Consider the following 23,749-nt stretch of genomic DNA (forward strand, 5'->3'; position numbering starts at 1 on the left):
GTTTCTTTGTTGCACTGGGTATAACACGGTTGGTATACCAGAAGATGAGAGCTTCAAATGGGCATTATGACACTGGTTTTGCATACCTGATTCACAATTTTCATTAGAGTAAATCTCCGTAATTGAATCAAGATTTGTGAGGCTAAATATGAGATTCAATAAAGCAAGTGGCAGATTGCCATGCCACACTGATGGATTCACTTCTGTAAAGACTTGCTATTCTTGATTAGTTAATTGACAGTTTTACTAAAAAAAAACCTGCCACAGGGCTAGAATGGAGTGTAGCAGACATATTAGTCTCCTTTAATTATCTCAGCTAAAGATCCAGGCCAGAGACATTCTGGGTAAAATAGAAGTGTGAAACAATGCCTTTCAAATTACTGTACTTCACAGAAAAAATGAGAAAAAGACTTCAGGAAATGTGTCTGAAAGAAAACATGGGCATATACTGGATATAAGATCAACTTGCTTTTGCAAACTTATGTTGCAACTGTTTGTTCAAATTAAAGTACAAAAATGCACATTCTTTATAGAATATATGTTCTTTTTACTGAAAGCATTTAAACAGCCCATTTCCTCAAACAAAGCATGCAAATTCACTCAAAATCACACATCCAAACATTTATTTGGAGTTGCTGGTGGTGAAAGTGTCTCAGATGCATTTTGTTGCCCCAGAATGCATTTGGAGTTTGCTTGCTTTTTTCTATTTTGTTCTACCTGCTGTATGAATATCAGGGGAATACTGGAGTGAGAGAATCATTTCACATTTTATACATAACATCCCATTAAAATTAATAATCCAGAGGACTTTGTACAGTAACAGTGTCTCACTTCTTCACAAAAATGCATTGAGGCATACAACCCGATGCTTTAAAAATGCAGAAGTTATTCACATACAAGTCTACAACAGGGTATCATCACTGAGATGCAAAAGTGAAACGGGGTAGGAAATGGATTCTTTCCAATCAACCATGACTTATTCAATCCAAGTAAAATGCTTCTTCCTTGCTACGAAAAAATACAGCCTGCTTCTTTACAGTAATCCTGCTACACAAACGGCAAATAGTGTACTCACAGGAGAATTGTGCAGTATGTCAGCCTTATGAAAAACAAATTTGCTCTGCACACTCCAAATATTTTTCTTTTCTTTTCATAGCACAGTTTATACAGTAGGACACTAAAATGTGCTTATGGGTTTTAATTTGCAGATAGCTCATTTTAAGGGTATAACATCTAAACAGTAGTCTACCACCTATGATGAGCAAATGGATGCTTGCATATACCAATGAAATCTGCAAATTGATTAGTATGACACCATTTAGTAGAACCTACACATGTCACTATGCAGTATTTTAGAATTTAGGAGAGACTGGACAATGAGAATGAAAAAGAAAGAAGAGGGTAACATTCTCTGAAGTGACAATCATCAGGCACCAAAAGCTGTAGTACACTACAGTATATACAGTATGTGCAGATAACTTAGTTAAACATGACAATGAGCTTTTACTCTACTGTCACACAACTGTTCCAATAAAACAGAAGGCATGTGAGTCACACTCTGCCTGGCACTCAAACATTATGACTTTTGTATCAAACGTGATGTTTCAAATATTTGTACAAATTAAAACTCATATTGAGTAGATTATTACTAAATATATACAATTATTCTAGAATTGCTGTACTGTATATGAATCAATATAGAATTTTTGTAGGGTAATATGTAATAAGTAATGTCCTGGTTAGTCTGCCCTTGCAAAACAAGTATGTGGAGATTAAAATGAACAAATTAAAAATTCTTGGTGGATAAATTAAGAAAACTACACATATTTATTATACAATTCTAAGAACAAGAGATTCCCCAAGGGTATTCTTAATATTTGTTACTTCTCCCATAATTTTATAATTGAAACATTTAAAAATGTTGAAATCGGATACTATTTAAGTGTGTATAGTTCAGCACTTTAAGATACAATATAACACTATATAATGTAAGACAAACAGAAAATACTTAAGTCTTTGATTTCTTCATCTTCATCTTCATCTTCAAGGGCAACACCACCTTACATTAATACTATAGTATTTCATTCTTTCTTATTATATGTCTGAAAATTATTAATGATATTCCACATAAAACGTATATTATCAACACTAACAATTTTTATACAGCGGTACACCATTACAATGTGCTAAACAATAAAGGAACCAAACAAAATAGTATAGAAATGCAGAAATTGAAATTAAATTAAACAGGCTCTGCAAATTAATTTAGTAAATTAAAAAGTCCTGCAGAGGTCTGATTTGCTTTTATTTAACCTCTTGCATTCTTCAGCACACACGGTGCTGAGAACGTTCTTTTATCTGAATTGTCATGCAGGACTTTCTTCTGGGTGTGGTTCAGATATAATCATTGGTATTTAATTAGGTACCCTCAATATTCCCGGTCGTTTTGACCCAGGGTCTTGAAATCTTTTTCCAATGTAGTTTTAAGTATGTTTAGTAAGTAAGTATAACCTTGTGTAGTCCTATTATCATTACTAAATGATACATTTATTATACAAAACAGCTGTTGTGTGTATAGAGTCAAGTGCTTCCACATAAAGGATTGATCCTAAACTTAACAGTCATTCCACACACAGATGTTTCATTATTATTTCTACTACTAAAAAAAGGTCACACTGCTCCAGATCATAATTTGAATCTGTCTTGGTCTGTTTGTTGGACAGAGTCAAGTCTTCCTTTTAGCCACTGAATGTGATACCGAACATGTCTTATTTATGTAAGAATTGCTGTCTATTCTGTAAAGCAGGCCTTCTTACAGTAACAATGAAGTATCCTGGGAATGGAAGACTCAAACTATGATTTCCACAGATGCTCTAGAGGCTGCCCAATATGCTAATGTATTCAGGGCTCATTTCAGTCTCTGATTTTTAACTATTTTAATGGGATTTGTAATGCTGTTGTGTCACAAAAACACAGAAATCAATACAATGGTCTGCAGAAATAATTTAGATTATATGGGAAATTAGTGACAGCAGCAAAGCATAGCAATGACCCCAAACTTACCATGGATATTGCTGATAATATTGGATATAGATAAATATGGAAGGATACATTCTAAAAAAAACTGTTTTGTACATTTTATTGACAATATTTCTACTGCTTCTGCTTGTGAAGTGGAGGAAAAGGAAAACAAAAAATAACATGAATATCACATTAAAATAGATTCATTAGGCTGCTTCATTGGCTCTTTTTTCTTATTGACAGATTAGCTCAGAGTGGTTTCAAGCCAGTGGGTTCACATATATTTGCTGTGCACAGGGACAAAAGCAATTATTATGATTAAGGTTAAGGTGAAGATTGTTCAGATATTCATCAATGTCCTGAAGACATGTAGTAAGAAACCCATGACACTAATCCTAATCTGATGTTCTCTCATCTCTTATTTTGCAAAATGGACTCCAGAGCATAAGCCTGTTAGCAGAAGTCATTAGAACTCCAGGAAGCACAATTTCCATAATAAAAAAAACAATTTCATTAACCTCAAATAAAGACTTGACAGTCAAATAGAGTTTCAAATAACAGGCACATTTTCTTCCTTATTTTCTGTCCTAATATCAGGTTGCTGCTGCCTTAAAAACATTTGCTCTAAATCCATCGGTTGATTTCTTGACTATAAATAGAAAATAATCTATGCGTTTTTATACTTTATGTTTATTGATGATAAAATAAATTAAAATTCAGATAGCCCTATTTGTAATACTGGATGTTCTCAATTAAAACAAAACAGTTGCAAGTAATCATCAATATTGAAATCTCTTAAGGTTTTATAGAGCATCTTGGAATCTGATGTCAGTATATATTATTCCATTCTAATAGTATTGTGATTGAAGGGTTAAAAGCTGTGAAATTGTTAGCGAAAAGATAGACGTCTAATTAGCAATATCGATTTTCCTGTTTGTCTTCCAAGTTATCCCCAAATCCACCACATCCTCCCCAGCCAGGGTAGTTTAATAAACGCATTCCAAGAGGTACTGTATCAGCTGAAACTGTTGAAAGAGTTTATAACTAGCTCCTGAATTAAGATCTTTATACTAGAAAACATTTTTGGACTTTGCAATAGCTGACTCACAAAATGATCACTTCAGATTTAGAAAAAATGCTGTTCATTTTTATATATTTAGCTAGTGATCAATATACAATTGATTTCACAGCATACTGCAGTACCAAGGGGACAGTGTTTAAAAAAGAACCAGCACCTTCCCATCAGGATATTGATGAGCTCCATTTCCCCAGAAAGAGACCATCATCCAGTCCATGATGCTCAGATATCCATGATTCTACAGTAAATACACCACAGATGTTTTACCAGTAATCTTTTAAAATAAGCATACAGATCTCATTCCATTTTGCATATACTGTACTATGATGTTTATAACACTGTACATATACGATTATGTACTAAGTTAGAACAATGTCACCTTTCCATCTAAAATATGATTGCTTGCAACAAAATTGTGATAGCCTAATGATTTGCTATGGAGCTATGTCTCTACTATAGATCTTTTAGGCTTCTAAAGAAGTCTAATCAAATATGTGGAAATAAAAAAGAACATTAGCATCAATTTAATCAAAATCCCCTCTCAGAATAACACGGCTGATACCACACATAGAGAAAAATGCCACACTTAGTAGGAACTCAAAAACGAACATCCCATCATTTTGTCTTGCCACGGTTCAATTATCTAGCCAGAACTGAGATGATCCATACAATGTTGCCAGTGAAAAACACTTCTTCTTGGAATCTGAATAATTAATACTAGACAGTTAATGAGAACAGCGGTACGAAGATAATCCATATATAATACATCTTGATGCACAACAACTCCACTGTAGCCATTGATTTTGTGTCACTTCTGGGTGCAGTTTCAAAGCCACCATACATGTTAATGTGTCCAGCATCCTATACATTTCTCTGAAATCTTCATAGAAAAGCATGACCAAATACTGTATCTAAATAAAATAGTTTTTCTTCTTCACATTTAAATAATGATTGGGTTTATCCTATAAGCAATGTCTCCAACAGACAATTACAGCAACACAGTCACAGAAGCTGACAAAGGACTTTTACTTTATGAAAGTTGGTTTTTGAGATGGGAGGTTGTGCCAGTCACTGTGTGTCTCAGCAAAACTGGATAACCTGGTGTAGACAGTTCTGCTGATGCAGGGTGATATACTGTACTGTACTGCAGGCTGCCAATCTACCTGTAAATACTCATTGCAGTTTTCCTCAAGATAAGTGTTACTGTATATATAAAAGTTTTTGAGCACAAAAATCACTAAAGGGAATGCCTTTGACTCTCATTAGTCTACCACATGCCTCACAGCACCTACAGTGAAAATGCAGAAAATGCAATGTAATTAGCCTTCACGTTCTTGAGAGATGTCAGTAAAATTAACATAGCGCATGCAATTTGTAGTTTTGATTTAGATTAAAAGAATGATCCAAACAAATGAAAAACAAACTGCACTATCTAAAATTAATCTCTGTTCAGATATTTAAACATCTTTTAATATGGGCCAACTAATGTCTAATACTACTAAGATGTTGGAGCTGCATGACGTTTTTTAATGTTTGGTTTTGATAGTGCTCTAAACAAGCATCTTAAAATCACTAGGATCATTTTTAACTCCAGAGAAACCTAAAAGTTAATGTGACTTGGAAGAAGTGAATGAACAAAGTGCTGGAAATCATGAAAGGCTTATCAAAACCAGATTTTTCAAATTCCCTCCCTCAAAAACAACCAGATATGACCGAGAAAGAAAATGGGTCAGCTGAATAAATACAAATTATTTAGGCCTCTCACTTAAGTCACAAAGCACTTCAGGCAGTTGAGTTTAAGAAATGGGTAGAGGAGGGAAATATTTCAAGTTTCTTATAGACCTAAATCTGTTAAATCCAAATATTCCTTTATTCAGCCTGATATAATTTTTTAAGAACAAATCTAAGAACAAATAACAAATCCAAACATTAAGGCTGTGTTGCTTTGTAAAAGAAGTGAAAAGGCTGCATCTGGGCAGTTAAATTGCTGCATTATATGTTGATGGAGAACATAGCTCAATGTGAACTCTTGTTCACCTTTTATTTTGTACTGATTAAAAATGCATTAGATATTCGATAGTGAGAAATACATTTTTAAAGTGAATAATAAAAAACCCTCAAAGTTATTTATATTAGAAACCCAACTCTGTTTTGTCACATTAAATCCGCCACTGTCCATGTTTTTTCCATCTGCTAACATGGTACAGTATATAATAAATCACTGTTACCTAAATAGAAGTTTTTTTATTACTAACTCTTATGTGTACTGTAGAATTGAATTCTTTTTTTTCTCTACCTCTCTCTCTGCTTGCATTACTTACAAAATTGGTTTAGTCATAGGGAGACTCCAATCAATTTATTTCTTTGACAGATTCCTTTAGAGTAGCTGTTAAAGCGACAAGACACACATAATTATTATCTACAGTTAATGTGTATGCAGACCACACAGACACACACAGATGGAAAAGGTCACACATCCACATAATACTCAGCTCCACCTGCTTTACAACAAACCAGTGAATTGATGTAACCACTGGAATTGAATATTGTAGCTTCTGGGAATGGAAAAAAGACAGCTGGTATTGGATTTTTTTTTCAAATAGCAAACACCCTAGTAATAGCATTTTGTTATAAAAAGGGCCACATATTTTGGGTCTTTTCAAGTATGAGGACATCAATAGTATATCTAAAAACATCACCATATAATAGGGCACACTATTACCATGAACAAAGGTTGGGCGAATTTATCAGGGGTGGATAAAATGCAAAACAAATATGTTATAACCTGATTGAATCAAAGTCATGCAATTTTTTAAATAGGATCCAAAAGGGGTACATCTGAACTGTACACACAAACCAAAAGAAAAGGCTTTGTGCTCAACCTGAAATTTTTCAGCTTTGGTCTTTTACCAACAATTATGAAATAACAAATCTGTTAATGTGTAATATGAGATGAGTGGAACCATTACAAGACAAGCAATCTAGGATAAGCTGTGTCTTTCTGTCCCTCAGGTCTGAGAGCTAAAGTCATTTTAGGCTTATTGAGACATTCTTGTAACTGAGCCCTCATTTTGATGGAAATCCAATTCGCATTTCACCCCGCAGAGGCCGGATCAAAATGACAATTGCAAATCGCAAAACTTTCATCAGTAAAGCTTTATTAATGAGAGGATTAGCAAAAAAATGAGACACATGAGTCTCAAAGAAAAAAGAACTGGTGAATCTTACCCTGTCTGTGCGAGTGAGGAGAAAACCATCAGGAAAACCCAAAGACCAGGAAATGGTGTTGCAATCTTTCTGAGCATACATGCCATATCTCACACCCTTCCTTCCCCTCTGTTGGAAAGTCTGTAAGACATTAGGTTAAAGTCAGCTAAAAATGAACAGAAATTTCACAATCAAAACAATAATCCACCAGAAATACAGACTGAGAACTTTTTAATGTATCACTTTACTATTTCAAAAATACACTTTACAGTGGCCTACCTACTTTACATTCCATTCTAAAAAAGCAGCATTTCTTCACAGTTGATGTCCAGAGTTTTAACAGGTTTTCATTTTGTCTAATTTTAACTTTTATTTTTGAGAAACAGATAACAAAATTGTAAATACAGATGACTTTACACAACAATCCTTTTATAATAAAAAAATACTGATATACATCATACTTGAAAATGTAGTCGATTCATATTTTATATATACTGTATATACAGTGTATTACAATTATTTTACTTCTAAACCAAACTACTGTATATACATTCAAAATAAGGAAGATACATACAATTTTGATGATGTATGAAGAGAGGGAAAATTAAGTAAAGATACATTCTTACTTATAGTTTCAGTTATTCTTTATCTCCACAAATTCAGACCTTAAAGGCTTGATGTACTTAGGCTACCTAGACCAATATTTGAAAAAAATGTTCATCTGTAATTTAAGTGAAAGTTTTCATTTTTTCAGGGTCTAAGTTAAATATCAAATATAAAAAAATCAAATCTGACTGAAGCTGAAGCTAGCAGATACAGATTACCAGGACGAATTGTTGAAGGAAAGCAAAGTCTAGCTGAAATCAAAGGACAGTACAATGTATGTAACACTCTGTGTAAAGAAAAGCTCTTATTTATGAGTGATTGAAGCTGATGCCTTGGCTTCCTTCAAGTAATGGCTTAATGAGATCCTTGGATTAATAAGCAACTAATAACCGAACTGGGCAGATGACTTGCCAGATGTTACGCATTCCACTCGCGCCGCTCTTCCTTTTTGCATTCCCACGCGCACACCCTGTAAAACAAGCTCACGCCGCAAGTAAACGCCAATCACCTTTCTCTCCCGTCTCTATTTAAGTTCTCCTTTTTCCTCACTTCCCCGCTCACTATTGCGGATTCTCTTCGAGCTCCCTAGTGCGCGTTTAAATCTCGCTTCTCTCCAGTTTTCGATCTCCTAGTCTGCTTCTCGTTTTCGGTTTCGCCTTGTGATTTGGATTGCTGCTTCCTCGTTTGTGCTTCCGTGTTCTGATCTACTTGCCTGCTTCCTGGATTCGATTTTGCCTAGTGTTTTTGGATTGTTGCTTCCTCCTTGTCTCTCTGTGTTCCGACCTACTCTCCTGCCTCCTGGGTTTCGTTTTTACCTAGCGTATCTGCTTAGTGTCATTCTCTTGTCTTGCGCCTGCATAGGATCCTATTGCCCAAGCAGCCCCATCTTACAGAATAGTGAGCCAACATGGATCCAGCGGACCAGAACACCACCACCACCTTTTTGCAACAGCAGTCCCAGGCTCTTCTACAACTGACCACTGCAGTTCAACGCCTAGTGGACCACACCACCCGGCCACCACCCCCTCCAGTGGCTCCTGTGCCTGTCCCTCCCCTGGCTGCTGCTGCTTGCCCCTTGCCCCCTCCCACACCGGAGAAATTTGAGGGTGACCCAGCAAAGCTTCAGAATTTTTTAACCCAGTGCTGGATGGCCTTCCACCTTCGACCAGACTGTTTTCCCTCTGACAGAGAGAAGATTGCCTTCATGGTCTCCCACCTCTCCCGTCGAGCCCTGGACTGGGCTACCTCCCTCCTCCCTCGGAATCTCCCCGTGACTGCTGATGTCAACCGGTCCGCTGCTGCCATGCAGTCCATTTTTGGTCAGCTCCACTCCCACCATATTGCCATCTCCCGTCTCACCTCTCTCACCCAGGGTTCCCGTTCTTTTCAAGATTATGCCATGGAATTACGCCTCCTGGCCTCCCAAGTCCCCTGGAATGAAGATGCTCTTATCCACCAGTTCTGCCAGGGCTTGTCTTCTGCTTTCCAGGACCACCTCACATATCTCCCAATGGACTTTCCCTCCTTGGAGCACCTCATCTCCCGTCTGGCTGAAATTGACATCAGGCTCCAAGAACAATGCTCCCGGCTTCTACCCCCTCCTGCCACCTCCCGCCCGACCTCCTTCTTCAGGCTGTCTTCTGAGGAGCGACGCCGCCGACTCTCCCAGGGTTGTTGCCTTTATTACGGGGCTGCTGTCCATCTCCGGGCTTCATGCCCTCTCTGCCCCCCCCCCCCCCCCGTACTTCCCTGCCCTCTGTCAAGGTCGGTATTCTTGCCCCTTCTGCCTCTTCTGGCCTCTTTTTGCCCGCACTGGTTTCAGGGGATGGATTCAAAGAATCTCTTCTGGCTTTTGTTGATTCAGGCGCAGAGGAAAACTTCCTAGACTACGGACTCGCCACCACTTGGAATATTCCTCGCATCCCTGTTTCTCCCCCTATTCGCCTCCTCACCCTGGAGGGATCCCCTCTCACTCTTGTTGAATGGCAAACAATTCCCCTTACTCTCCGCATTGGCGCCCTCCACACTGAGAGCATCCAATTCCTACTCCTCCATTCTCCTCCCCATCCTCTGGTTCTTGGATACCCTTGGTTGAATATGCACAACCCCCACTTTCACTGGTCCAACAGTGAACTTCTCGCCTGGGGACCCAATTGTCATCATCGTTGTCTGCAGTTGCCTCTCAGACTTTCCTCTGTTCACATCTCCCAGGAGGACACCAGCGGAATCCCTTCTGTATATTCTGACCTGCACCTCGCCTTCAGCAAGCAAAAAGCACTCTCCTTGCCGCCACACCGTCCCTCCGATTGCGCCATTGACCTACTGCCTGGAACCCTCCCTCCGAGAGGAAGAATCTACCCTCTTTCTAATAATGAATCTGACGCCCTGGAGTCCTACATCCGTGATTCCTTGGAATCTGGCTTCATTCGCCCATCTACTTCTCCGGCCTGTGCAGGTTTCTTTTTCATGGAGAAGAAGGACGGATCCCTGCGGCCCTGCATCGATTATAGAGGTCTTAATGAGATAACTATCAAGAACCGGTATCCCCTTCCACTCATTAACTCTGCATTGGAATCTCTTCAGGGAGCCTCTGTCTTCACCAAACTTGACCTACGGGGTGCCTACAACCTCATTCGCATCCGTGAAGGTGACGAGTGGAAGACAGCCTTCATTACTACTCTTGGTCATTATGAATATCAGGTCATGCCCTTTGGCCTGGCTAATGCTCCTGCTGTATTCCAGGGCTTTATGAATGACATTTTTAGGGACATCGTTCAGAAGTATGTTTTGGTTTACCTTGATGATATTTTAATTTTTTCTCGCAGCATGGATGATCATGTCCTTCACGTCCGCGAAGTTCTCACCCGACTCATCAATAACCATCTTTATGCCAAGCTGGAGAAGTGTACTTTCCATACGTCCAGGATCCACTTTCTAGGATATATAATCTCCTCTCTGGGTGTCGATATGGACCCTGCTAAGGTCTCTGCTGTCCTGGACTGGCCTACACCCAAGAACCTGAAACAAGTGCAGCGTTTCCTAGGCTTTGCCAACTTTTACCGCCGTTTCATCCGAAACTTTAGTTCTGTTGTAGCACCCATCACCTCCCTTACTCGTAAAGGTCCTGGACAGGGAAGGTGGACCCCAGAGGCTGATAGGGCCTTTCTTCGTCTCAAGCAGAACTTCTCCTCAGCCCCAGTTCTCCGTCATCCCGATCCCTCTCTTCCTTTTGTGCTCGAGGTCGATGCCTCCGCTCTTGGGGTTGCTGCCATTTTATCTCAACGCCATGGTCCGAAGGGCATGCTCCATCCGTGCGCCTTTTTTTCAAGACGCCTATCCCCTGCCGAGATGAATTACGATGTTGGGAACAGGGAACTTTTGGCCATCAACCTTGCCTTGGAGGAGTGGAGACACTGGCTGGAAGGGGCCATCCATCCCTTTACTATCCTCACTGACCACAAGAACTTGGCCTACCTGCAATCTGCTAAACGCCTCAACCCCCACCAGGCTAGGTGGTCCCTGTTCTTCTCCAGGTTTTCATTACCTATACTCCAGGCTCCAAGAATCTCAAAGCTGATGCCCTTTCCCGCATTCACGACCCCATGGACTCCGAAGACCCTCTAGTGCCCATCGTGCCGCCTGACAGGTTCCTCGCAGCTGTACATTGGGACATCGAAGACAAGGTGAGACGGGCTCTCCGGAACCTCACAGTTCCTCCCCAGTGCCCCCCAGACCGACTCTTTGTTCCTGATTCAGTGCGCTCCGCAGTTCTTCAATGGGGCCATGACTCCCGCTTCGCTGCTCACTCTGGCACCCGTCGTTCCATCGAATTAATTTCCAGGGACTTCTGGTGGCCTTCCCTAAAGTCTGATGTAACAGAATACGTACGAGCCTGCCCCACCTGTGCTAGGAGCAAGACCCCTCGGCAGAAGAGGGCTGGTCTCTTACAACCTCTTCCCATTCCTTCACGGCCTTGGTCTCATCTCTCGGTCGACTTCCTGACGGATCTCCCAAAAGCCACGGTAAAACAACAATCATGGTGGTCATCGACCGTTTCTCTAAAGCTGTGCATTTTGTTCCTCTTCCAGCCCTCCCATCAGCCCGGGAGATGGCAGACCTTTTTGTCCAACATGTTTTCCGCCTCCATGGCATTCCAAAGGATATTGTTTCTGACAGGGGTCCGCAGTTTATATCTAAATTTTGGAAGGCTTTCTGCCAGACCTTAGGGGCATCCTCCTCCCTCACTTCTGGTTACCACCCAGAAGCCAATGGTCAGGCGGAGAGGATTAACCAGGACCTGCTGACTTACCTCAGGTCCTATGTCTCCGCTGCCCATGATAACTGGGCTTCCCTTCTCCCCTGGGCTGAATATGCCCACAATTCTCTATATACTGTACCTCCTCCACTAATATGTCTCCGTTCCTCTGTTCACTGGGCTATCAACCCTCGCTCTTCCCCAACACTATTCCCGACTCTGATGTCCCTGGTGTTCGGCATATTTTTCTTCCCTCCCGGAATTCTGGAAGAAGGCCAGGACTGCACTGCTTAAGACCTCTAGGAGACAGAAAACTTCTGCTGATAGACTCCGACGCCCCTTTCCCCGTTTACGTTGAGGCCAATTCGTCTGGTTGTCATCCAAGAATATTCCACTCCAGCAACCTTCCCGCAAGCTGGGTCCTCGCTTCATTGGCCCTTTCAGAATTCTATCCTGTGTTACCCCTGTTTCTTACCGCCTCGCCCTCCCCCCCACCCTCAGGATTCACCCCACCTTCCATGTTTCCCTCTTGAAGCCTTACCACAGATCCCCACTTTCTGCTCGGCAACCTCGCCCACCTCCTCCCCGACTGATGGATGGATTTCCCACCTATACTGTGAATAAGATCTTGGACACCCGATGGCGTAGAGGTATCCGCCAGTTTTTGATTGACTGGGAGAGTTATGGTCCAGAGGAACGTTCCTGGGTTTCTGAAGTGGATATCCTGGACCAAAACCTTATTCGAGACTTCCTTCACACCCATCCCGCACCAGCTATCAGGTCGTCAGGAGCCGACCCTGTGGGGGGGGGGGTACTGTTACGCATTCCACTCGCTCTTCCTTCTTGCATTCCCACTCGCACACCTTGTAAAACAAGCTCACGCCGCAAGTAAACGCCAATCATCTTTCTCTCCCGTCTCTATTTTAGTTCTCCTTTTTCCTCACTTCCCCGCTCACTATTGGGGATTCTCTTCGAGCTCCCTAGTGCGCGTTTATCTCTTGCTTCTCTCCGGTTTTCGATCTCCTAGTCTGCTTCTCGTTTTCGGTTTCGCCTTGTGATTTGGATTGCTGCTTCCTCGTTTGTGCTTCCGTGTTCTGATCTACTTGCCTGCTTCCTGGATTCGATTTTGCCTAGTGTTTTCGGATTGTTGCTTCCTCCTTGTCTCTCTGTGTTCTGACCTACTCTCCTGCCTCCTGGTTTTCGTTTTTGCCTAGCGTATCTGCTTAGTGTCATTCTCTTGTCTTGAGTCCTGCATAGGATCCTATTGCCCAAGCAGCCCTATCTTACACCAGATGAATGGCCACCTCTCATTTGTAACCTTATGTTCTTAATGTAATAACTTTCATGGAGTTCATGCATGTTTGTGTAATCTAAGTATGAAATACAAATTTAAGAGTTTAGGACTGCTCTTATATTGTGGCATGATGCACAAAATTCAAACTTGAAACCATTTAATGCATATATAAAAAAACACCCAATAACAAAATCAGAGTGTGAGACTTTAAAGATTTTCATTTGTTTGGATGTTTGCTCACATACTGCTTTAAAGCACAACAATCATAAAACAGCAGGTTATTCCATTCAATCTTGCTTTTTATTTCCTTTGAACTCTTAAGCAGAACTCAAGCATGATCTACAAATGTCAATAGATAGGCAATAATTCTAACACTTGGATTGGATGTGGCATGATAAGATGTTAAATCAAGTGATTTTACTCATGCAGTTTGCAAATCCTCCATAACACATAAATATGTATGTAGCATGCTATCTCTTTGTAAGAGCTAGAGAAACAGTATCAAATTAAATATGAGGAAATGAGGTATTCTTTCTTTTCTTCTAATAGCCTATATAATATTGCAAATAGTGCTCCACATATGCATATGCTATGAAAACAAATATAGCTGGATGTCAGTAGCTTTTTGTCCAAAATTCATATCTTTATGTAGAGAATTATAGCTAGATAGAATGTTTGGATTGTTTCATAAGGTGATACTCTCATAATATGATAATTATTGTGGATTTGGTATTTACATTGTGTAATTGCAAGATATTAATTTGCATTATATTTAGGATTCATGGGCATATTGAAAAATAAATTGCTTTTGGATCACACTATTTCTACAGCTGTGTGTGTTCCATTATCAACATTTTATTTTTAAGAGGTTTCTGAGACATGTCCCCAAATCTTCTGAGAGCAAGTGAGTGTTTCACAGCTGTCTAAAGACACACTGAATTATAATATAGACTATCTGTTCTACAAAACAAACGGGCATTGTGAAGATTTTAAATTTAATGTCATCAGACTTGATTTTGCACATCAGATATACAGTACAGTAGATGATACTATCCAGTATTTCATATCTTACAGTCTTCATTCATCAGAAATTATTTTGAGGTCTTAACAATGATCGTTTGGCATTAAATCTCCTACTAAAATCTCTAGAAAAATGTACAGTATATCTACATTAAAATATTGGAATTACTTGAATTTTTTTCTTCCATCTTGCAGTCTTAGTAACTTTAATTGTCCTATGTTGTATCTTGCTTTTGGTGTAGTTCTTTGGTGCATTGTGAATCTCATTTTCACTTCTTTCCTGTTTCCAGTAATGCACTATGTTGCCATTAAGCACTAATACCAAGTCTCACACTGTTATGAAAGCATGCTGGTACACTTTCATACCTGAAATGGGCATGGTACAATGTTGCCCCAATAGTGGTTAAAATAATCTGTGCGGTTGTTTCCTCAATAAAGCCATGAGGTGAGCACTCAAAAGTAAAAAAATTATTACTGTTATAAAAATAAAAAAAGTATTATCAGCAAATACAGGATGTATAAGAAGAAAATGCCTTCTGGTACTGTACAGAAAACTAAATCCTGATAGAAGGTAAAAAATAGCTTTTTTTTGCCAGAAAGCTTCTTATGTTAAACAACTGAATATCCTGACTAAGACAGATCTTCATTAAAAATGTAAATTTTGATACTTCTTTAACACGGTAACAACACAGTTTTGTGTTTTTTCATTTCTCAATTTTGGGGGTTTACAATTGTTTTCCTTAATACAAAATACACCATGAGAGCATGGAGGAGAGAAAAACAAAAAGAAGATATACTGTACAGTACCTCTGAGCATCAAAGGCCTAGGGGTTACCCTCCTAGACAACAGGGTTGTGGTTGTGGCATTAATACCGATTATGAACAGTTTCAGCAAAGTCCAGGGTTGGTATCCTGCTGTCCTTTGTGTGTTGTCAGGGTTATCCAAGTGAAATAAATGAGGTTTCCTGCATCAGACACCTGTCTACATTACATGTCATCAGGTCTTGAATTTTCTCTAAATCTTTTGTTGTATTTGACTTGCTGGTTCTACAGTGTTGGGTAATCCTCCTAATTTTGTATATTTGGCAAATTTGCATAGATTACTAACCATACCAGAATCATTGATATACAGTAAATTACTGTAGGAAGAGTAGATTTCCTAGAACAGATCCTTGTGGTAAACAACTAATTACATCACCCCAGTTTGAGTACTCACCGCTTATCTGTCCTTGCTATAAGACAAGCCCAATATTAATGCACTGTTTGATCTTGCATCAGTATCATTTGATGACAACACACATTGACATGAATCAATTAGTTTATTTCATAGCGTACATCTTAATTTTATTCAGAGATATAAGAAATAAAACTAATCAATGGGGTTTTGCATTTCTTTTCTGGATAGTATAGACAATTAATTGAGTAATTGTGGAAGTGACAAGGGTGAATGCAATATAAAAATGTACTACTACTAATCCTTAGATTTATATAGCCCTTTTCTGGACACTCCACTCAAAGCACTTTACAGGTAATGGGAACTCCCCTCCACCACCACCAATATGCTGCAACTGTCTGGATGATGTGACAGCAGCCATAGTGCACCAGAATGCTCACCACACATTAGCTATCAGTGATGATGGAGAGCAGAGTGATGAAGCCAGTTCATAGATGGGGATTATTAGGAGGCCATGATTGGTCAAGGGGAAATTTGACCAGAGAGTCGGGACCTTGGTTTTTTATCTCATCCGAAGGACGGAGCCTTTTTACAATATAGTGTCCCCGTCACTATACTGGGGCATTAGGACCCACACAAGTCCACAGGGTGAGCGCCCCCTACTGGGCCCACTAAAACCTCTTCCAGCAGCAATAGTTTTTCCCAGGAGGTCTCCTATCCAGGTACTAACCAGGTACTGACCAGGCTCACACCTGCTTAGCTTCAGTGGGTTGTCAGCTGTGAGTTGCACGGTGATACTGCTGGTGCTGAATAGGCAAATTAATTAGTTTATTACCCACTAACTATGCATCACACATGGGGAAAATATTTTTAGTTTTTAACATAACCTATGACATTTAAACCAGTTTGTTATCATTTCACAGCGACATTGAAATACTTAAAGAGGCATTGAATTGTTTAAGGTTTCTTTGTCTGCTTTTGGGTACCATTGCCATTTTAAAAGTTTTATTTATGAACATTCAAGTAGTTTGCCTTCACTGTATATTTATTTATATAAAAGAATGTATACAGTACGTACTGTTAGAAGCTCCATGATAAAAAAACCTACAAAGTTACAGAATAACCATCAATTGAATGAATATTTTATGAGTTATGTCCTTTAAAATATGTGCCTTGTATTTAATTAAATACTTTCTCAAGCAATCTATGCTTATTATTAATATGCCTGATTATCAGGCAAGATAGATGTTAAAAACAAATAAAAAATGCTAGGTTTGACTTTAACAAATGCATTGCCTTATTTTTGCTATTTTTGCATTACCTGTATCAAGGGCATCACTTGAGAGCTTTCTGTTTGATTTCTCTTTTTCTCACATTCTTAAACCTCAGAGTAATCAACATTCAGAAAACCTATAGGGACCTGAATTATGCTGCAACTGTCTGGATGATGTGACAGCAGCCATAGTGCGCCAGAATGCTCACCACACATTAGCTATCAGTGATGATGGAGAGCAGAGTGATGAAGCCAGTTCATAGATGGGGATTATTAGGAGGCCATGATTGGTCAAGGGGAAATTTGACCAGAGAGTCGGGACCTTGGTTTTTTATCTCATCCGAAGGACGGAGCCTTTTTACAATATAGTGTCCCCGTCACTATACTGGGGCATTAGGACCCACACAAGTCCACAGGGTGAGCGCTCCCTACTGGGCCCACTAAAACCTCTTCCAGCAGCAATAGTTTTTCCCAGGAGGTCTCCTATCCAGGTACCAACCAGGCTCACACCTGCTTAGCGTCAGTGGGTTGTCAGCTGTGAGTTGCACGGTGATACTGCTGGTGCTGAATAGGCAAATTAATTAGTTTATTACCCACTAACTATGCATCACACATGGGGAAAATATTTTTAGTTTTTAACATAACCTATGACATTTAAACCAGTTTGTTATCATTTCACAGCGACATTGAAATACTTAAAGAGGCATTGAATTGTTTAAGGTTTCTTTGTCTGCTTTTGGGTACCATTGCCATTTTAAAAGTTTTATTTATGAACATTCAAGTAGTTTGCCTTCACTGTATATTTATTTATATAAAAGAATGTATACAGTACGTACTGTTAGAAGCTCCATGATAAAAAAACCTACAAAGTTACAGAATAACCATCAATTGAATGAATATTTTATGAGTTATGTCCTTTAAAATATGTGCCTTGTATTTAATTAAATACTTTCTCAAGCAATCTATGCTTATTATTAATATGCCTGATTATCAGGCAAGATAGATGTTAAAAACAAATAAAAAATGCTAGGTTTGACTTTAACAAATGCATTGCCTTATTTTTGCTATTTTTGCATTACCTGTATCAAGGGCATCACTTGAGAGCTTTCTGTTTGATTTCTCTTTTTCTCACATTCTTAAACCTCAGAGTAATCAACATTCAGAAAACCTATAGGGACCTGAATTATGACATTAGTATAACTCATAGTGGTTTGTCTTGACTTGACAGCCTCTGCATCTAAACAAGATAGGAAAAGACAGAAAATCATGTACCAGAAATGACATTCATTTAATATTGTTCTATTTTTCTCTTTTTTAAATGGGGTGTAAACACTGGTTGTTTGATATAGAAAATATTTCACCCAAAGAAAACTTTAAACTAAAATAAACATGTTAATTATATTACCTGAATTATCTGAATTGAAGATAGAAATGTTCAATAGAGACAGCACCTGTTAACAGTATCATCTGCCACACATTGCCACACTTGGCTGTTCCATTTTTCTCAAATGGACAAGCATGTGTTATCCATAGTGCTGTCACTTCCTCTACCATAATGTAGAAACCATCAAATAGAAATGACACACAAGAAAAGAGCTTTAATCCTTTTAACTGGTTTTCAGATGTGATAAGATAACTTTATTAGCCATATACAATTTCTTGCATTAGGAATTTGTCTTTACACATATACCAGCTTGCTCTCCACGAGACACACAGGCAGGAAGAGAGAAGCTTGGGGTCAGAGCACAGGGTCAGCCATTGTACAGCACCCCTGGGGCAGTTGGGGTTAAGGGCATTGCTCAGGGGCCCAATGGAGTATGATTTTTCTGCCAGCCGTGGGATTTGAATCGGCAACCTTTAAGCCACAGGCACAGCTCCTTAGCCACAGTGCCACTGCTCCACCCCATGAAGCAGTATATTGTGATTCAGAAATTATCTACTGATAAGAAAAAATGCTTAACTATACTGGAAAACATTTTTCCTGGGTTTGTCAATAATGCACCAACTTTACGTGACCTATAAAGTCGCTCCTGCTGTACAGTATATTGCTCCATATTAATGCAATATCTTTGCACAGTATTTGAGTGGAAAAAGTATTCTTTGTTGTACTGCTGTGGAAATTGTTCCACAATTCAGTGATATAAAAACATCCAAAATGTATTTAAGTGATTTGGAATGATTTTCCATGATTTTCCCAGAGCAAGCATTCCTACTTTGTATGTAGAGAAGAGGCACACAGGATCTTAGTTTATTTTGTTCAAAGGAAACAAACAGGAAGGGTTTTCCTTCAAGGGGTACACAGATATAAGCAAATGCTATTTACTGTTCCAGGTACTCACATAAGAAAATGTAGGAAGCAATCTCACACAAACCAAACTCTAATTCTCGATAGTGTCCTTGTTCTAGTTCCAAAACACTTTGTTCTTAAAATAAATATGATGCCCTTGAAGAGCTGGGAAAACCTGACAAACTGCTCTAATTAAGTCAGTAAATAGTTCATTTAGACTGCTAAAAGTTATGCTGGATTGAAAAACTGCATGTCAGCTGTCTTCCATGACTTGTTTTGGGAACCACTGCTGTAAACCATTTTTGTATTCATGCCCTTTAAAAAGTTATTTTGTTATCTAACACAACCTAACCCTCAAAAACGTGTACATTTTAATGTATGGAGCCGCACTCAACAGCTAGTTCACCCTGTAACTGACAGCTGGCAATCCATTGAAGCTAAGCCGGTGTGGGCCTGGCCAGTTCCTGGACAGGAGACCTCCTGGGAGCGGTGGGGCTAGTGGGGGCAGTAGGGGGCGCTCTCCCTGCAGTCTGTGTGGGTCCTAATGCCCCAGCATAGTGATGGGGACACTATACTGTAAAAAGGCTCCGTCCTTCAGATGAGATATAAAATCATGGTCCTGACTCTCTGTGGTCATTAAAAATCCCAGGGCGTTTCTTGTAAAGACAGGGGATGTTACCCCGAAGTCCTTGCCAAATTTCCTATTGGCCTTTACCAATCATGGTCTCCTAATAATCCCCATCTACAGTATGAACTGGCTTCATTCTCAATCTTCATTCTCTTCCCCTCCCTACTAATGCGTGGGGAGCGTACTGGCGCACTTTGGCTGCTGTTGCATCATCCAGGTGGGGCTCCACATTGGTGGTGATACTGTATACTGTAACTGTAAAGACTATTATTAAAATAGTCACTACACACACACACATATTCAATACAAAAATCTAAATCAGGAGTGTCCAATGCTGTTCCTGAAGAGTGAGTGTCACTGCAAGTTTCTTAGGTCTCTTCAAATTAATAGCACCTGAAGAAATATGAGAAGTAGTTTAAGGTTACTTGATTAAGCTGACAGTGACATGCTTTAGGCCATTAAGAGATGAGTAGTAAGCAGAAACTGCAGGTGCATTGTTCCTCTGGGACCAGCCATGGACACTTTCTGAACTAATCTATTGTATGGTTTGGTCAACTGGGTTCAAAAATAACATTTAGTGCCTTGGCAAGAATTTCAAGAGACATAGGAGACGAGCTCAATGGGGATTCATGGTATTGCCCACTAGCAGCATCTACTTTAATATACACATTGATTCAACTTCCTCCAGTCTGGCTAAAGACTTCCTTTCTCTTTTGGGATGCTTTGACCTTGCTCAGTTTGTTTGTACCCCTACACATAACAAAGGACACACCTTAGATCTAATTATTGCAAATGACTCCTTTGTCTCCCACTGCTCCCCCCTTGATCTAGGCCTCTCTGACCACTTAGCCATTCTCTTCAATCTGGAATTACCTGTTTCTAACACTTCCCCCTCACGCTCTGTAAATTTCCGCAACTGGCGATCAATTGATCACCCAAGGTTTGCAAATTCTGTTCTGTCCTCCTTATCCTGTTTCTCTTCCTCTGACCCTCTAGAGGACAAAATACAGTTACTTGACAATGCTCTTTTATCTACCCTCGACACCTTTGCTCCTTTAAAAACTCGAACCATCTCCTTCTCTCGCCCTGCCCCCTGGTACAATGACCATCTGCGTTTCATGAAGGCAGCCTCTCGCAAACTTGAGCGTAGGTGGCGTCTTTCCGGCCTAAATGTACATTATCAGGCCTGGAGAGATTACTTATCTGATTATAAGGTTACTATAGAGTCTGCTAGATCCACCTACTTCTCTCACATCATTGAAAATCACCAAAACAATCCCAGACATCTTTTCTCCACCATCAACAGACTGCTCAAGCCAAACTGCCCCACCACATTACCTGCCTCATCACAACTTTGCAACACATTCTTAGATTTCTTTAGTTCTAAGATTGACAACATCCGGCATCACATTCTCTCCACTACGGATATAATTTCCACACCTCCTCCCTCCTCATCCAACTTCTCTGGTTCCCGTCTCTCCAGCTTCTCTCTTCTTGACTCAGCATCCCTAAACAAACTAGTTACGCGCATGAAACCCACCACATCTATTTTAGATCCCATTCCCACCACTTTATTCCAGTCCTGTTTCTCTTCTCTCTGTCCCATTGTCCTCAATATAATACATGAATCCTTGAGCACCGGCATTGTACCAACGGTCCTCAAAACTGCTGCTATTACCCCAGTGCCAAAGAAGCCTAACATGGCTCTCGACAATCTTAACAACTTTCGCCCCATCTCCAACTTACCCTTTCTCTCTAAAATTCTAGAACGTGCTGTCACACTTCAGTTACATAACCACCTCATGACAAACAACCTTTTCGAACCCCTCCAATCTGGCTTCCGTCAACTTCACAGCACAGAAACCGCCCTAGTCAAAGTCACCAACGATCTCCTAATAGCTTCTGATTCTGGTTCTCTTTCCATACTCATCCTTCTTGATCTCAGTGCTGCCTTTGACACTGTTGACCATAACATCTTGCTTTCTCGTCTCGAGACTGTGTTTGGAGTCTCTGACACTGCCCTCAAATGGTTTAAGTCTTACCTCACTGATCGCTGTCACTTTGTCTCTCTCAATGGGTACAGGTCTGAAATTGGTCTTGTCAAGTCTGGTGTCCCTCAGGGCTCAATACTGGGCCCCTTGCTCTTCAGCATTTACATGTTCCCACTTGGTCAGCTTTTAAGATCACATGGCCTCAGCTTTCATTTTTACGCTGACGATACTCAAATATACATCCATACCAAACCCGACACTGATGTGGCTGTCTCTATTCTATCTAATTGCATCTCTGACATAAAAATTTGGATGACTCAAAACTTCCTTCATCTTAACTGTGACAAGACTGAAGTCATGCTTATTGGTACCCCCCATCAACTTCGCAAAGCCAGTCCTGTAACCCTGTCTGTAGATGGCTCTGTACTTGAGCTCCAATCAAAATTGAAAAACCTTGGGGTTATATTCGATTCTGGCTTAACATTCGACCCACATGTACAGCATACTGTCAAAACATCTTTTTTTCACCTTAGAAATATCGCAAGACTACGCCCTATGCTATCATTAACTGTGGCTGAAAAGCTGATCAACATATTTGTATTCTCTCGAATTGACTACTGCAATGCTCTGCTCCCTGGGGTATCTAAATCTACTCTGAACAAGCTGCAGTATGTCCAAAATTCAGCAGCCAGAATCCTGACCAGATCTAGTGCAAGTGTTCACATTACTCCTATCCTGGAGTCCTTGCACTGGCTTCCGGTCAAATTCCGCGTAGACTTTAAAATCCTCATGCTCACCTACAAGGCTTTACATGGCTTGGCACCTCAATACCTGTCTGAACTTTTATCGCCCTACTCCCCACCTCGCAACCTCCGCTCTTCAAATTCTGCCCTCCTTACTGTCCCCCAAGCCCGTCTACATTGTATGGGCGACAGGGCCTTCTCCTGCTATGCCCCCAAGCTCTGGAACTCCTTGCCCAAGGATATTAGAGAGTCACCTTCTCTAAACTCCTTCAAATCCAGACTCAAAACCCTCCTTTTCAGAAAAGCCTTTACTTAACTGGTTCCATTCTTCACCCCTCTGCTCTTCTTAATACCATCTTCCACGGTCTCCTCTATTGTTATTGTTGTATTGCTGTAATTATAATTGTGTCCTGTCTTGTGAAATTTTTCTTATTTATTGTTGTAGTCTTCTTATTTATTGTTATTGTCATCCTGTAAAGCGCTTTGAGAAGCCACCTTTAAAGGCACTATATAAAATAAAGTTTATTATTATTATTATTATTATTATTACTGTGAGCATCCTTCATTAACAAACATTTACAATAACCAATTAACATACAACAAAAATAGACATTTACATAAGTATTATTGAGTATTAACTATTTCCTGTCTATGACATAGACTAAAATATTTTTTTAATAATCCTGTTGAATATGCATCTCTTAAAGAGCACAATGAATTTCAATGTACTGTACCATTCCTGCAGTACTGTGATGGGGCTCTATCACAGGGAAAGAGCTCCACATTGAAAACAAGTGTGAAAATGAGGTAATATATTAAAGATCTTAATATACTCCTGTTCTATTTACTGTTCTCAAACTCACTTTCTAATAAGTAGTTAAAATGATAGACCTTGCATTTAATTCAAATTAGCTGAAAAATAAAGGTACAACCTCTAAAAAGAAAATTAATATTCTCAAATCAGTACATCATTATTATTTTGTAAAATGGTAAAAAAACAGCACCTTATGCACCTTGTATATGCATGTTTTACATGTTTATTTGGTTATTTCGTAAGAGATAATAGACTGTAGACTCAATAAGCATTATGTGCATAGTCATGGACTAACTTTGTCAAACATTTAGATAAATTACATCTGTCGTAACTCCACAGATTGATGTCTAGCCTTCCT

The 23,749-nt window shown here is 39.7% G+C and overlaps 1 protein-coding gene across 1 annotated transcript in view; it reads right to left on the minus strand.

The window, feature by feature from the left end:
* Positions 1-23,749, minus strand: part of gabra3 (gamma-aminobutyric acid type A receptor subunit alpha3) — a 142,903-nt gene that overhangs the window by 99,956 nt on the left and 19,198 nt on the right. Inside the window, exon 2 of the mRNA XM_088648976.1 lies at positions 7,328-7,447. Coding sequence (XP_088505102.1) covers positions 7,328-7,413 — 86 coding nt within the window. The 5' untranslated portion in view covers positions 7,414-7,447. The remainder of the gene's footprint in view (positions 1-7,327; positions 7,448-23,749) is intronic.

Source organism: Lepisosteus platostomus, chromosome 10 (genome assembly GCF_059453375.1).
Source record: "Lepisosteus platostomus isolate fLepPlt1 chromosome 10, fLepPlt1.hap1, whole genome shotgun sequence".
NCBI lineage: Eukaryota > Metazoa > Chordata > Actinopteri > Semionotiformes > Lepisosteidae > Lepisosteus > Lepisosteus platostomus.